Source organism: Oncorhynchus mykiss, chromosome 22, assembly GCF_057628025.1.
Source record: "Oncorhynchus mykiss isolate SJ-2025 chromosome 22, ASM5762802v1, whole genome shotgun sequence".
In the NCBI taxonomy this organism is placed as follows: Eukaryota; Metazoa; Chordata; class Actinopteri; order Salmoniformes; family Salmonidae; genus Oncorhynchus; species Oncorhynchus mykiss.
Window position 1 is genome coordinate 43,051,680 of NC_143043.1, and position 16,471 is coordinate 43,068,150.

Sequence of the window (16,471 nt, forward strand, 5' to 3'; positions counted from 1 at the left end):
CTTGCTGTTTGGGGTTTTAGGCTGGGTTTCTGTACAGCACTTTGAGATATCAGCTGATGTACGAAGGGCTATATAAAATAAATTTGATTGAAATTTGATTGATTCCTGTGACACTGCCTAGTATAGAGGTTCTGGATGGCAGGGAGCTCGGCCCCAGTGATTTACTAGGCCATACGCACTACCCTCTGTGCCTTGCGGTTGGATGCCAATCAGTTGCCATATCAATTGGTGATGCAGCCAGTCAAGATGCTCTCAATGGTGCAGCTATAGAACAATTTGAGAATCTGAGGGCCATTGCCAAATCTTTTCAGCCTCCTGAAGGGGAAGAGGCGTTGTCATACCCTCTTGATGACTGTGTTGGTGTGTTTGGACCATAATACAGTGCCTTCAGAAAATTTGAATACTGCTTGACTTATTCCATATTTTGTTGTGTTACATCCTGAATTCAAAATGGATCAAAAATACAATTATTGTCACCCAACTACACACAATACCCCATAATGACAACATTTTTTTGGAAAATTAGCATTATTTATTAAATATGAAATACAGAAATACCAAATGTACATAACTATTCACCTCTGAGTCAATACTTTGTAGAAGCACCTTTGGCAGCGATTACAGCTAAGTATGGTTCTCAATCAGAGACAACGATCGACAGCTGCCTCTGATTGGGAACCATACCAGGCCAAACACAGAAATACAAAACCTAGAATACACAACATAGAATGCCCACCCCAACACACGCCCTGACCAAACTAGAACAGAGACATAAAAAAGAAACTAAGGTCAGGATATGACAGTATGAATACTTTCTCAAGGCACTTTAGGTCCTTAGTGATACGGACACTGTTCCTTTTGTCCAGTTGGGAAATGACAGTGTGGAGTGCAATAGAAATTGCGTCATCTGTGGATCTGTTGGGGCGGTATGCGAATTGGAGTGGGTCCAGGGTGTCTTGGATGATGATGTTGATGTGAGCCATGACCAGCCTTTCAAAGCATTTCATTTTTGTGAGTGCTACGAGGCGATAGTCATTTAGACAGGTTACCTTGGCATTCTTCAGCGCATGGACTATGGTGGTCTGCTTGAAACATGTAGGTATTACAGACTGGTCAGGGAGAGCTTGAACATTTTTGTGAAGACACTTGCCAGCTGGTCAGTGCATTTTCTGAGTACTCGTCCTGGTAATCCGTCTGGCCCTGCGGCCTTGTGAATATTAACCTGTTTAAAAGTCTTACTCATATCGGCAATGGAGAGCGTGATCACACAGTCGTCCGGAACAGCTGATGCTCTCATGCATGCTTCAGAGTTGCTAGTCTCGAAGCAAGCATAGAAATCAGTTAGCTCGTCTGGTAGGCTCGCGTTTCTGGGCAGTTCGCTGCTGGGTTTCCCATGATAGTTTGCATGCCCTGCCACATCCGACGAGTGTCAGAGCCGGTGTAGTAGGATTTGATCTTAGTCCTGTATTGACGCTTTGCCTGTTTGATGGTTCGTCGTAGAGCGTATCAGGATTTCTTATAAGTATCCGGATTAGTGTCCCGCTTCTTGAAAGCGGCAGCTCTAGCGTTTAGCTCAGTGGGGATGTTGTCTGTAATCCATGGCTTCTGGTTGGGATATGTACGGTCACTGTGGGGATGACGTCGTCAATGTATTTTTTTCTATTTATTTTTGTATATATTTGTTTTTAATTAACCCAGCCCCCCCACTCTTCAGTGGACAAAAATCGCTATTTTCGTTTTTACAGCTTTTTTGTTACATAGACATGCAATTTACATATTTACATTTTACATATAAGATGCACTTCTTCGTGAAGCCGATGATGGATGTGGTAAACTCCTCAATGACACCGGACAAATCCGGTGGTCAACCAAATACCAGGGGCGCAACTTTCACTGGGGACAGGGGTGACATGTCCCCCCCCCCCCCCCCCCCCCCCCCCTGCATTAGGAAATTGCATTTTTGTGCCCCCGGGTTTTTCATTGGAATGTGACACAAAATGAGGCAACGGTGTGCTTTAGGACCATGTGAACGCCTCCGAGTGGTCGGGTAGTCTGTTTGGAGTGTTTATCCGACTAAAGAAAATATTATTACAATTATGCCCCCCCACTTCTAAAACCATTGTTGCTCCCCTGCCAAATACAAACATGCTAGGTATGTGTAGCTCAAATATCTATGTAAATTGTGCATTGATAGAAGTCAATGATAGAATTGTGTGAAAATGTTTGATCCATGTCATCAAGTTGTGATTCAGCCCTCAGTTGAGAACATGTACCCACAATGCTGGAAACCAGCAGCTCTGACGAGTCATAGATAGTGACCTCCCTTGTCTCTCCCCTCATCTCATGTTTGAAAAAAGCTAGGTGTGCCCACAAGAGGATTGCTAAGATGATAGGTTGTACATGACTGGCAGACAGGTCAGGAGCCAACAGAAGCATGCTTTGCTTGAAACAGGTGCTTCCCTCAGAACATGTGGAACATAGACACTCCTCTTTACCGGCCCTTGGCTTTGGGGACGTTTTGGCCATTTGTAGGCATGTGGGTAATTTTGCATAAGTAACTATGAAAATGTTGTAAATATCAAAATGTTGATAGTTGGTTTAACATACTGTAGTACCTTTGTTAAAGGTATACAAAAATAAATTTAAGACTCATAAATGCATTTTAAAACAGAGTTTTTTACACTGCTGATACTCACTGTTTATTATCTATGCATAATCACTTTACCCCTACATACATGTACAAATTACCTCAATTACCTCAACTAACCTGTAACCCGCACATTGACTTGGTACCGGTACCCCCTGTATATAGCCTCATTATTGTTATTTTATAGTTACTTTTTTTTTCACTTCAATTTATTTAGTCAATATTTTCTTAACTCTATTATCTCAAAACTGGGCTTGTAAGTAAGCATTCACGGTAAGTCCACGCATGTGACAAATTAACATGTATTTGGTTTGAGATTCTGAAGTACAGTATAGCATTTGTCCCCCCCCCCCCCAAAAAACAAAAAAAATAAACAAAATAGGACTGCTATTAAAACAGACATGACAGGGACTCATTTCAGAATGCATTCCTGAAATCGAAGACCATTTGGCCTCAAATACATATAAAACTACACGTGTGCATCTAAATTAGCCTCAATATTGCTTTTAAGGCAGAAAATTCTCATTTGTCCCCCCTTTTGACTGTACATAATAATGCTTTCCCGTCTGTGGTGACAAACAGTGGGAGCAACCATTGCATAGCATACAGCTGACTCATGTGTTTCATACAATGGAACCAGAGATTCTTTGGATGTCACATCAGGTATAAAACAGGCTGCAGAGCGGCATAGCTATAGCATCGCTCAAAATAACCATAAACATGCAGGGAAAGGTGAGTTAATATTGTTCTTTGCAGTTTAGAGGTCATGTGATCTGATTATTACTGTATATACAGTAATGCAGTGGTTTTATAGAAATATATACATTAAATACAGTAATAACACTATAAAAAGATCAACATTCAGTGCTTCTACATCTGCATTGCTTGCTGTTTGGGGTTTTAGGCTGAGTTTCTGTACAGCACTTTGTGACATTGGCTGATGTTAAAAGGGCTTCATAAAGACATTTGATTGATTTGATTGAATAATGCAGTCCAGTGTAAAGCATTGTATTATAACCACCAATTTTCACATTTTCTTCTGGCTAATTGCACGAGTATTTGTTTTCAGATCATCTTCTACGAGGACAAGAACTTCCAGGGTCGCTCCTATGAGACCAGCCAGGACTGCCCTGAGCTGACATCCCACCTTAGCAGGTGCAACTCCTGCAGGGTTGAGAGCGGCTGCTTCATGGCCTATGATCGCAACAACTACATGGGAAACCAGTACTTCATGCGAAGGGGCGAGTACCCTGACTACCAGCGTACGATGGGTTTCGATGACTGCATCAAGTCCTGCCGTAACATCCCCATGGTATGAACCACCATGATACATCACAGATTCCAACACAGTTTAACGTTTATAATAAACTAATCCCATATACAACATGTATCTTAACAGCACAGAGGAAACTACAAGATGAGGATCTATGAGAGGGAGAACTTCGGAGGTCAGATGCACGAGATGAGCGAGGACTGTGACTCCATCCAGGAGCGCTACCGTATGTCAGACTGCCAGTCCTGCAACGTGATGGACGGCCACTGGCTGATGTACGAGCAGCCCCATTACAAAGGCAGGCAGATGTACATGAGGCCTGGAGAGTACAGAAACCTCAGAGAGATGCAGGGTTACAATGGAATGAAGTTCAGTTCCATTAGAAGGATCACCGACTCCTGTTAAATTATCAGGCCCACCTGTTCAGTGAAACGGTTGACTTTTAAATAAAAAAAATGTTTTTTTTTCTTATTTAATATCAAGTCTTTTGTCTTGTTCTGCAAAAATCCACAGAGGCCCAACACAACACAATTTTACCAGTCCAGTCGTGTCCTGCTTTGTCCTGATTCAAACACTTTCCATAAGTGGTTGAAACTACATTGATCCTATACTCTTTTTGCTTTTGAATAAAATCATCACATTTTGCAAGGCACGCCAATGCATCACTCTACTACTGGAGTCCAATGTAAAACTAGAGACCCATGATTAGATACAAAACAAAGGGTAGGAGAAAGTGTTGGAAGTCGTACTAGAACTATCAATGCATAACTTTTACCTAATGGATGTAGCTAATAATGTATATTTTACAACATTTTTAGTTGCATTTCCTTCCAATTTCCTATTTAAAAAGGTAAAATGAACCAGTCAGTGTCTGACCCAAAACATGAACCTGTAGGGACAGACAACACTGAACACAGTATGATATATGAGTGTTTCTGAGAAATGGCGCTGGGCCAGTAACCGAAAGGTCGTTGGTTTGAATCCCCGAGCCGACTAGGTGAAAAATCTGTCAATGTGCCCTTGAGCAAGGCACTTAACCCTAATTGCTCCTGTAAGTCACTCTGGATAAGAGTTTCTTCACTGATTAAATAACATGGTAACTATATAAATAAAAAATGGTTAAATAGTGGTGTGTTTACGTGCCATCAAATATTACCATGCTCTAGAGTATGCCAAACCTACAAAAAACATTTAGAAATGGAGGGTATACCCTTTCGTGTTTGTTTAATTTTAATTGTATTATGTTAATGCTCAATATACCGCTTAATAAATGCTTATTATATTTAAAACACACCTAAATAGATGGACCTGGATTTTTCACACTTCACACCTTTTTTCTGGGTTGAACTTTTCCTGGTCTCTCGTATCTTGCACACACAACTTTGTGTTTGCAAAACTATTGTCAGATAGTAGTTTTCAAATGAGATAGATATGGAAATGATCAGGCACATCAAATTACTCTGTTTTCTATGTGTGAACATTTACCAGTCACCATGCTGAAATTCTGAAACTAAACATCAAACTCCCTACTCCCATGTCACAAAATATACATTCCCTCAAACAAGACCAAGCTAGAACTTAACTTGAGTTTTGGGTTTGAATGAACTCCAATTTGTCCACCTGGGGTCTGACCTCTCCCTTTCCCAGTTGGTTACCCAAGTTCCTACCTTGCAGACTCTGTTAAGATGCTTGAGGTGGTCTTCCAAGGTATGTCTATAAATGGCAATGCTATCCAGATACAGTTGCAGTTGGAAGTTTACACACACCTTAGCCAAATACATTTAAACTCAGTTTTTCACAATTCCTGAAATTTAATCCTAGTAAAAAATGCCCTGTTTTAGGTCAGTTAGGATCACCACTTTATTTTAAGAATGTGAAATGTCAGAATAATAGTAGAGAGAATTATTTATTTCAGCTTTTTTTCCTTTCATCACATTCCCAGTGGGTCAAACGTTTACATACACTCAATTAGTATTAGCATTGCCTTTAAATTGGCTTTAAATTGGCATTGCCTTTAAATTGTTTAACTTGGGTCAAATGTTTTGGGTAGCCTTCCACAAGCTTCCCACAATAAGTTGGGTGAATTTTGGCCCATTCCTCCTGACAGAGCTGGTGTAACTGAGTTAGGTTTGTAGGCCTCCTTGCTCGCACACGCTTTTTCAGTTCTGCCCACAAATTTTCTATAGGGTTGAGGTCAGTGCTTTGTGATGGCCACTCCAATGCCTTGACGTTGTTGTCCTTAAGCCATTTTGCCACAACTTTTAAAGTATGCTTGGGGTCATTGTCCAGACCCATTTGCGACCAAGCTTTAACTTCCTGACTCATGTCTTGAGATGTTGCTTCAAGGTCTGTTAATATTGTCAGAAAAGGCCAAACGCCTATTAATAATAGCATTTATGGGCATCATTATGTGCCAGGCATTTACCAAATGTTAAATTGGTACTGAATTATTCCCCTAAAAACTATTCCATGTCAGTGTAAAATGTTATATACAGTGCCTTCAGAAAGTATTCACACCCCTTGACCTCTTCCACATTTTGTTGTGTTACAGCCTGAATTTAAAATTGATTAAATGTAGATTTTTGTCACTGGCCAACACGCAATACCCCATAATGTCAAAGTGGAATTATTTTTATTTTAATTTGTACAAATTAATTAAAAATTAAAAGCTGAAATGACTTGAGTCAATAAGTATTTAACCCCTTTGTTATGGCAAGTCTAAATAAGTTCAGCTGGAAAAATTGCTTAACATGTCACATAATAAGTTGCATGGACTCACTCCGTGTGCAAAACTTGTGTTTAAATAGATGTTTTAATGAATACCTCATCTCTGTACCCTACACATACAATTATCTGGAAGGTCCCTCAGTTGAGTAGCACATTTCAACTACAAAGTCAACCAAAAAGACCTGGGAGGTTTTCCAATTCCTCCCAAAGGGCACCTATTTGTAGACCGGTTTAAAAAAGCAGACATTAAATATCCCTTTGAGCATGGTGAAGTTATTAATTACACTTTGGATTGTGTATCAACACACCCAGTCAATACAACTATATGGGCATCCTTCCTAACTCAGTTGCCGGAGAGGATGGAAAATTATGACTTTAAAACAGTTTGAGTTTAATGGCTAAGATAGAAGAAAACTGAGGATGGATCAACAACGTCGTAGTTACTCCACAATAGTAACCTATTTAACAGAGGGAAAATGCATCCTGTTTGCAACAAGACGCTAAAGTAATTCTGCAAAAAAATGTGGCAAAGCAATAAATTGTTTGTCCTGGATACAAAGTGTTATGTTTGGGGAAAATCCAATACAACATATTACTGAGTACCACTCTCCATATTTTCAAGAATTGTAGTGGCTGCTTCATGTTATGGGTATGGTTGTAATCGTTAAGGACTGGGGAGTTTTTCGGGGATAAAAAATCAACTGAATGGTGCTAAGCACAGGCAAAATCCTAGAGGAAAATCTGGTTCAGTCTGCTTTCCACCAGACACTGGGAGATTAATTCACCTTTCAGTAGGACAATAACCTGAAACACAAGGCCAAATCTACACGTGAGTTGCTTACCAAGAAGGCAGTGAATATTCCTTAGTGGCAGAGTTACAGTTTTGACTTAAATCTCCTTAAAAATCTATGTCAAGAACTGAAAATGGTTGTCTAGCAATGATCAACAACCAATTTGACAGAGCTTGAAGAGTTATGAAAAGAATAATGGGCAAATGTTGCTCAATCCAGGTGTGGAATTCTCTTAGAGACTTACCCAGAAAGCCTCACAGCTGTAATCACTGCAAAAGGTGCTCCCTGCAAAGTATTGACTCGTTGTGTGATATTAAATGAGATATTTCTGTATTTCATTTTCCAATAAATCTGCAAAGAAATCTCAAAACATGTTTTCACTTTGTCGTTTTAGGGTGCTGTGTTTAGATATGTGAGAGAAAAAATATATATTTAATCCATTTTAAATTCAGGATGTAGCACAACAAAATGGGGAAAAAGTCAAGGGGTATGAATACTGTCTGAAGGCACTTAGTAATCATATAGTTGCTACCACTCCACTTTATTAACCACTACTAGAATGTTCTTGGATTCCAGATATAACATGTCACAATTTATGAAATGTTTGGCTACAGTTTTGCTGGAGGAAGGAAAATCCCAACAACCATCTAATGACATTGGGAACATTAATATATTCATTTTCATCCACATTAATTCACACTGGGCAAGACCAGCTAATATGAAATCATGTTTTTCAGTCATGTGTTATATTTTTTCCAATAGACTGATGTTTGAATTATGATGCTTCCATTTTTAGTGTTTTTCTTTAAATAAAAGATTGGAATAGTAATACCCATGAACACAAATGTCAGTTAACTTAGTGGAATATCTCTGAAAAGTCTCGATGTGAAGAGTTCCCCCTCCTACTGTTATTCAACAGAAACAATAAAGGCATGGGCTCTCCTCACAAATGCACCCAGCTGGAAATAATGACCCTTTAATAATGACCCTTCAAAGGCCACTTTGTACTGTACAGGGAGGGGGGCCTCTATGCCATGTTGCTCTGTCAGGGGTTTGAACAATGGAGCCACATATTCTTTATTGGTCGGCTCAGGTATAAAAGCGATAGGGGGGACATACCGAAACTTGTGCAATCCTGAGACCAACACAGTAACCGCAACCATGTCTACGGGCAAGGTGTGTGGATGCTTTGATGAACCTGGACATTTAAGCAGCAGTTTTTCAAATTTGTTTAAAACCATCAATGAATTGTACTGTACTGTTAGAACTACATCTATTTTGTTGTGTGTTTTTAGATCATCTTCTACGAGGACAGGAACTTCCAGGGTCGTTCCTATGAGACCTCCAGCGACTGCCCTGAGCTGACCTCCTACCTGAGCAGGTGCAACTCCTGCAGAGTTGAGAGCGGCTGCTTCATGGTGTACGATCGTTCCAACTTCCAGGGAAACCAGTACTTTGTGAGGAGGGGAGAGTATGGTGACTACCAGCGTATGGGTATGAGCGATTGCATCAGATCTTGCCGTAACATCCCCATGGTAAATATATTAAACCTGTTCATTTTGACTCCCATAGGCCACATGTACAACTCCAGCAAAAGCAATGTGATGGTATATTTGGAATTATTTGGTAAAACCCTTTTCCCATATCCATTTACAGCACAGAGGAAACTTCAGGATGAGGATTTACGAGAAGGAGAACTTTGGAGGTCAGATGCACGAGCTGAGCGACGACTGTGAGTCCATGACCGATCGTTTCCGCATGAACGACATGCAGTCCTGCAACGTGATGGACGGCCACTGGCTGATGTACGAGCAGCCCCACTTCAGAGGCAGGCAGATGTACATGAGGCCTGGAGAGTACAGGAACATGAGAGAGTTGAGCATGCACATGGGCTCCAACACTGTGAGGTTCAACAGCATGAGGCGTATTTTGGATTCTTGTTATTAAATTCACCAATGACTAAAATTACGAGTATAAATAAAATCACCTCACTTTTAAACGAAAGTGTCTTTGGTCCTTGGTTTGAGTCCTTGGTTTGAGTCCTTGGTTTGAGTCCTTGGTTTGAGTCCTTGGTTTGAGTCCTTGGTTTGAGTCCTTGGTTTGAGTCCTTGGTTTGAGGTAAAGGGGCATTCAGAAGAGACATCTGCATTTTCATATGGTTAGTTTCCTCATAGAAGTGCAATGGGAGCAGAAATGTCAGTCTATTTCAAAACTGATGTGGAATTAATTTATGGTGTTAGAACATGTTCAGAAATCTCAATCTGTTAAAACCACTGATCATTATAAATGGTTAATGTGTAAGTAAATGTTAAAATACTGTCTATTCTAGTAGTAAGTAGATATTCTATTGGAAATGCTTTGTATTACAGCTCCTGCTTCAGCTGCAATAGAAGCAACAACACGACACAACTGTGACACAACTCTTATTATTCATACTGTGAAGGATAGAAAATGAATTGTGGATATTTGTTGTGAATGGATGTTTAAACTGCAATCTGCAGTTGCATACATTTTTGGACATTTAAATTAATGATATATACCCATTGATTCATGAAGAATATATATTATAAATGCCCCATCAGAACCCAACAATATAAGCTTGTTTTAACTCCTCTGTAAATGTAAACAAACACTGTATAGCCATTACATGGTTAAAAATATACTGTTTATATCATATCATATCATGCATATCATATCATATCATCATGGGGCGGCAGGAAGCCTAGTGGTTAGAGCGTTGTGCCAGTAACCGAAAGGTTGCTGGATTGAATCCCTGAGCTGACAAGGTAAAAATAAAAAAATAAACTGTCGTTCTGCCCCTGAACAGGCAGTTAACCCACTGTGGGCAGTCATTGTAAATACGGTTTGCTCTTAACTGACTTGCCTCGTTAAATAAAAAATAAAATACTGTTGATATCAGAGGATACATTTTTCAAGCCCATTCCCTCAGCTGTTTACCAAAGCAGATTGCCCCTTTAAACAGCTATGAAACATTATTGATTTTTTTATTGAGGTGAAGACTTATTGTAATAAACACCTCCAAAACTGTACCATTTATGCTCCACAAATACTGCCATCCTTACACACATACTGCCACTTAGAAAAGTCACAGGAACCCAGGAGAGGGCAGCACACAGTATAACAGCAGAGTGCTGGAATTTGGACAGAGATGACAGGTCAATAAAAATGATTCAGTTGATTTATTTGTATCTCAAATATGATGAGTTTATAGGCTAAACCATTAGATGCAATCCTTATAGATTTTAGACTCATCCAAAGACTGGGATGCTATTATGATTTCTAAATAATTATATAATTATATATATTATTATATAATATATTTTATATCACATACAATTTGAATATCATAATGTATATGTAGATATGTATAATGCATAATGTAGATATGCATAATGTAGAGCTGCATAATGTAGATATGCATAATGTCAATAAGCATAATGTAGATATGTATCCATTTCTAATAAACAAAGTGTTGACTAATACTAAATAACATGTAAAAATAGGCCAATTAGATGTAATAAATAACAAACACATTGTTTATATACAGTACCATGTCATGATGCATTTTAATGGTGTGCATTAGGAAGCAGAGAGCTCATATATCAACTGCTACAGAAACATTTAAATAACGCTTCTCTAGCTAGAATAAAGCTGTCAACCATCACAAGATCTGGCATTGCCTAATAGCCTGGGGAATCTGGCCTAGGTTCTGCAGCTGTAGTCACTACATGTATGTTTCCTTACCTTGAAAGCAAAATATTATTTTGGCTTCTTTTGTAGTCACAGACATTAATATTTGAATACCAGAAAAAGTGGAAGCGCAATCTCTCTAAATTGTATTTTTAACATCCAACTACCTTGATGCCAACTTGTGATTGTCTATGAGCTGACAGAGTTGTTGCAGAGAGGAATCACAAGGTGTTGTGGAAGCAGTTTGCTATTTGAATATGTGAGTAGTGACCATGATGGTACACTGTACTGTTGAACAGTTTGTCCTGTTCCAATTCACAGTCATTCAGGTTTCATTACGCACTTCTGGAAATGACTGGAGAATCGGGAAGCAGCCATTCATTACAGTCAAAATTAGTCCCAATGTAAATATTACAAGGTCACTCTCCTGTTGGCCACTAGAGTCACTCTCCTGTTGCCTATAGTGTAACATTCTATCAATACAGTCAATCACATGACCTGGGTTGTTGTCCACACCAGCAGCCCCTCACTTGGCTGTGGATCAACTGAGACCAGAGGTGGCACGAGCACAAGTTGACTGGACATATTCCAAAACCTCACCCCTGAAACAGTACGGAAACCACCAGGCAAGGGTAGTCAAATCTGTCCTTTTCTTATAATCCATCATATTTGTATTATATTTTGCAGTGTGTTTGAAATGTTAATTGATTATATTTGTATGTAGCTAGAGATTCAGAAAGTAGTACATGGCAAACAATAATGGTGATATTTGTGCACATCTGATCATATGTAACATTCACTCCAGTGAAAGGTGAATCACATAAATCAATTCATGTGTATCTGTGAGAGCTTACTTTTAAAGATCAAATAAATGCTTGATAAATCAGTTTTGCGTTGGGTATTCTGTCATCAGATTTGGGTTGGGTATTCTGTCATCAGCTTTGGGTTGGGTATTCTGTCATTCGTTTTTTAAGTTACTAGATCTCATTTTGCCACTGATAAACACATGTCTATTACATGAGGGGTTAATTAGCACCATTGAAGCCTTTGTGTACGGAACAAAAAGGTCATTCACCCTGCTGACAAAGAAAAACAACTATCTTTTGTAGTTTGGCAGCCGTACTGCCTTTTCAAAAAGGCTGACATCTAAAGTTAATTGATCAACATATCAATGTCTCTATTCCTAGAGGGTATAAAAAGGGCCATGGTTCGCCTAATCAGTGTTGCAGTGTGACCAAATTTAGCCAACACAATGGGAAAGGTAAGGATTGTTGTTTCGCTGCACATATTCTGTCCCGTCGTTCGTTCTTGTTCACTGTTTGTCTGACAGAACACAGAACAATGAACACCTGCGAGAGATCCTTTACGTTGAACAAAACTGAATGGGGTTGTTTTACCAGCCATGCACATGTTATTTCCATTGTTCATACAGATGTAGGATCTTAATTTGACCTACATTGTCACGGCAAAATAATCCTGCAGCAACAGGATTGTAACATTTAGTCCATAATGTAGCTTAATTGGTGGTTAGGCTATTAGCTGGCAAAAAGTGGGCTACATGAAAAGTGCCATACTGTTAATTATTATAACCATGTGTTAGTGTGGATTTGCAGAGAATTTATGTAACTCACGAAGCTTGGTGCTTGAAAATTCTCAGCAACAAAAGAATGATAAAATTAAGATCCTACATCTGTAAGCATGTTTACTTCCATTACTATTTTTAGATAATCTTCTACGAGGACAAGAACTTCCAGGGTCGCTCCTATGAGTGCACCGTCGACTGTGCCGACCTGCACATCCATTTCAGCCGCTGTAACTCCATACAAGTGGAGAGCGGTAGCTGGATGGTCTATGAGCGGCCAAACTACATGGGCTACCAATACTTTCTGAGAAGGGGAGAGTATCCCGACTACCAGCGCTGGATGGGCTTTAATGATTGTGTGAAATCCTGCCGCATGATTCCTCAAGTGAGCCCATATTCCTCTTTCCTGGTATACAAGTTAACCCATCATTGATGTAGGTAGTAATGCACATGGTAAATAAAAATGAATCTTGAAACTTAATAGTAAAGAAACCGAATGAACGTAGCCGTCTTCTCTCCCTTGTCCTCAGAATCAGGGAGCTCACAAGATGAGAATCTACGAGCGCTCTGACTTTGGCGGTCAGATGTTGGAGTTTGCCGATGACCTCCCCTCCCTCTATGATCGATTCCAGTACAATGATATCCACTCCTGCAATGTTATGGAGGGGTATTGGCTCTTCTATGAGCATCCCAACTACAGAGGCAGGCAGTACCTCCTGAGGCCTGGCGAGTATAGGAGATACAGTGACTGGGGAGCCATCAATTCAAGGATTGGTTCAATCAGACGTGCTGTTGCTCACCCAAACTGACAGGCAATACATCGTCAACATGAAACTGAGCCTAACATTTAAATTAAAAAAAGTTAGGTCCACCTGCAATCCTATTGTCTTCTATAGTGTTCACGCAATAAGTATAAAAACATGCTACCCATTGTCCCTATAACCTAGTATACACCATGAAAGGTTCCAACACATTTGTTGAATCGAGGCATTTAATAGTTTTACGTCTTATACTGTCATTTTGAGAGAAAACTGATGGTCATATTCATCGTCCAAATACAAAATTATAGTCAATAAAATAATGGTTTCAATTTTCAAGCTATTTATCCAAAGACGTAAGAATGTTTACCTCACTCTCCTAAAATACTTTTTACTTCCAAAGTAAAACCATAAAACCATAATTTGAGATCAGAATTTTAACACCCACTGTGTTAAATGTAACACTTTCTTAGTGTGTACTGTCACCCATTGAAATAGTGTCAAACCAACACTTTTCAAAAGGTTGATGAACTAACCCCTCAAGAGCGTTGTGTCCCTAACACCACGGGGGTGTTGCAAATTCTGACTTAAAATGAACACTTTATTAGAGCTGATGCTGTTACACTTTCTCAGTGTTGGGCAATTAACACTTTATTAGAGCTGATGCTGTTACACTTTCTCAGTGTTGGGCAATTAACACTTTATTAGAGCTGATGCTGTTACACTTTCTCAGTGTTGGGCAATTAACACTTTATTAGAGCTGATGCTGTTACACTTTCTCAGTGTTGGGCAATTAACACTTTATTAGAGCTGATGCTGTTACACTTTCTCAGTGTTGGGTAATTAACCCATGACTTTATTTGCTAGTGACAGAGATATCATTGTTGTGTTGATGGCTTTCAGTCCTATAGTCTTCACCAAATGAGTGCCTAAGTGAATATTTTGTCATAAGAAGAACATACTTTTTTAAAATAATACCGGACTGTGACAACCAAGTTTTACCCTAACACAGTGGTCTGAAATGCCTGGTTTGCAGGCCATATCAACAAATCATATTATGCTGAATTGCAAAGTGTTGTTGATTTCCTATTGTAATCCAGACAGAGTTAAGATGTCCAACAATTGGAACTTTTATTCACCCGTAATTTGCAGTTAGATTGGCTGCTAAGCAGTGAAGATTGATAACTGAGACTATCTAAACCATCTAAACTGGAACAACCATCTCAATAACGGGTGAAATAAGTCCAACCACTTACAGATTGGATTAGTTTACAAAACTGTATTTTATTTATCGTTGTGTAGCCTAAGATCAATTAATCAATCATTGTGCATGGAGAAATATAGATATTAAAAGAAACTGTTCTAAAAAGCAACCTACAACAAAGCATGCTGGGAAATATGATAATGAGGACCCGCCCATGTCTTTTTCACACTGAGAGAAAAATAACTCAACACAGTCGAGTAACAAATCAAATGAAATCAAATTTTATTTCTCACATGCGTTGAATACAACAGGTGTAGGTAGTAGACCTTACAGTGAAATGCTTACTTACAAGCCCTTAACCAACAATGCAGTTTTAAGAAAACACCTAAAAAAAGTAAGAGATAAGAGTAAGAGATAAGAATAACAAATAATTAAAGAGCAGCAGTAAAATAACAGTAGCAGGGATATGTACAGGGGGAAACAACAAGCCCACGTGGTGTTGATTCCGCTGTGATTCAAACAACACTTATTTTACTATCTGTAGGTGGGGTCAATTTAAATCCCACTGGTGTTAACCCCACTAGAACCAACACTGAAAAAGAACACCGTTTTTATCTCAACACCAAGATGTGAACACCTGCACATTTGTTGCGCACCAGCAACTCTCAATACCTCAATGTGAGTGACGGAGAGAACACAAAGACTCATTCAATAAAAATGTGTACATCAAGCACAATTCTGCACAACATAACAGTTAAAACAGTTTAGGAAACTGAATTTGTTTCTGGATACTGTATTAAAAAAATGTATATTCCCAACTGTATAACTACCTCTACACAATATTATCTCTATTTCTAAAAAATAATTTCTCTATTCAAATTTGGTTCTTCATCATCATGAACCACACTCTGTCAACTAGACTGGCTTGATAAGTAACCTTGCCAGAGACCTGAACACTTGCTTTAGCTCCCCTAGCTAATGCCAAGGCATTATCTCAGCAAGCTTAAACTGTGGAGATTGGTAACCAGTCAGTCGCAAACACACATTACACTAGAACTGTTCTGAGCACATTATTCCTTCTTGGTCTTCAACCTCCCTCTATTCCCATTTTGAAATGAACATAAATACGCCGATATCTCACACTAGTTTTCCAGACAATCCGCAACCCAACACGTTTTATAACTCTAAATGGACTTGAAAACTTGAGGACATGTTCTCAACTGGTTTATTGTATTTTATTGTATTTTTTATTTTTTATTGTACTAATCAGACCAATATCTATTTGTGCAGTTAAGATGACAAATCAAAGTTTAATTTGATGTTCCTGCTGTTCTCTTTGGCCAGAATCTTAACAGAATCTTAATCTGATCTCAATTCACAATTTACACAAGTCTGAGATTAGCACATGGTCCTGAGGTTAGGATTTAGGCCTTTGTGTATGCTGTCCCCTAGTAACATAAATATGGTATGCTATTTCTTTGATATGCAGACTAGCTACATCCACAGTAGTGGGCCTTGAGTTGAGACATAAAGGCATCATCCTCCCATGTGATGTATGCCATAAGCACTCTGGGTAATTAGGTACTCCTCATATGAATATTTGAGTCCCTTTACAATTGTATGGAACGTAACAGTGTCTGGTCTGGTGGTAGAGCTACCCATTCCAGACCAGGCATACCCCACTGGAAACGGGGTTACGAATCCCAACGTTCTCATCTGTCATGTATGTCTCCCACTGTCGATACACAATATATTAACCAAAATAAAAATACATATAT

General features: G+C 39.1%; 2 protein-coding genes and 1 pseudogene across 2 annotated transcripts; all 3 read left to right on the forward strand.

Moving 5' to 3' along the window:
- The first annotated feature begins 3,346 nt into the window (after nucleotides 1-3,346).
- On the forward strand, nucleotides 3,347-4,396 carry LOC110501830 (gamma-crystallin M3-like). Its single transcript, XM_021579669.3, has 3 exons — nucleotides 3,347-3,379; nucleotides 3,717-3,959; nucleotides 4,047-4,396. The coding sequence occupies exons 1-3, from the start codon at nucleotides 3,368-3,370 to the stop codon at nucleotides 4,323-4,325; spliced, it is 534 nt and encodes a 177-aa protein (XP_021435344.3). The 5' UTR covers nucleotides 3,347-3,367; the 3' UTR covers nucleotides 4,326-4,396.
- Nucleotides 4,397-8,532: 4,136 nt separating this feature from the next.
- Nucleotides 8,533-9,437, forward strand: LOC110501829 (gamma-crystallin M3-like). Its single transcript, XM_021579668.3, has 3 exons — nucleotides 8,533-8,614; nucleotides 8,734-8,973; nucleotides 9,095-9,437. The coding sequence occupies exons 1-3, from the start codon at nucleotides 8,600-8,602 to the stop codon at nucleotides 9,383-9,385; spliced, it is 546 nt and encodes a 181-aa protein (XP_021435343.1). The 5' UTR covers nucleotides 8,533-8,599; the 3' UTR covers nucleotides 9,386-9,437.
- Nucleotides 9,438-12,401: 2,964 nt separating this feature from the next.
- On the forward strand, nucleotides 12,402-13,540 carry LOC110502126 (gamma-crystallin S-1 pseudogene; annotated as a pseudogene).
- The last annotated feature ends 2,931 nt before the right edge of the window (nucleotides 13,541-16,471 follow it).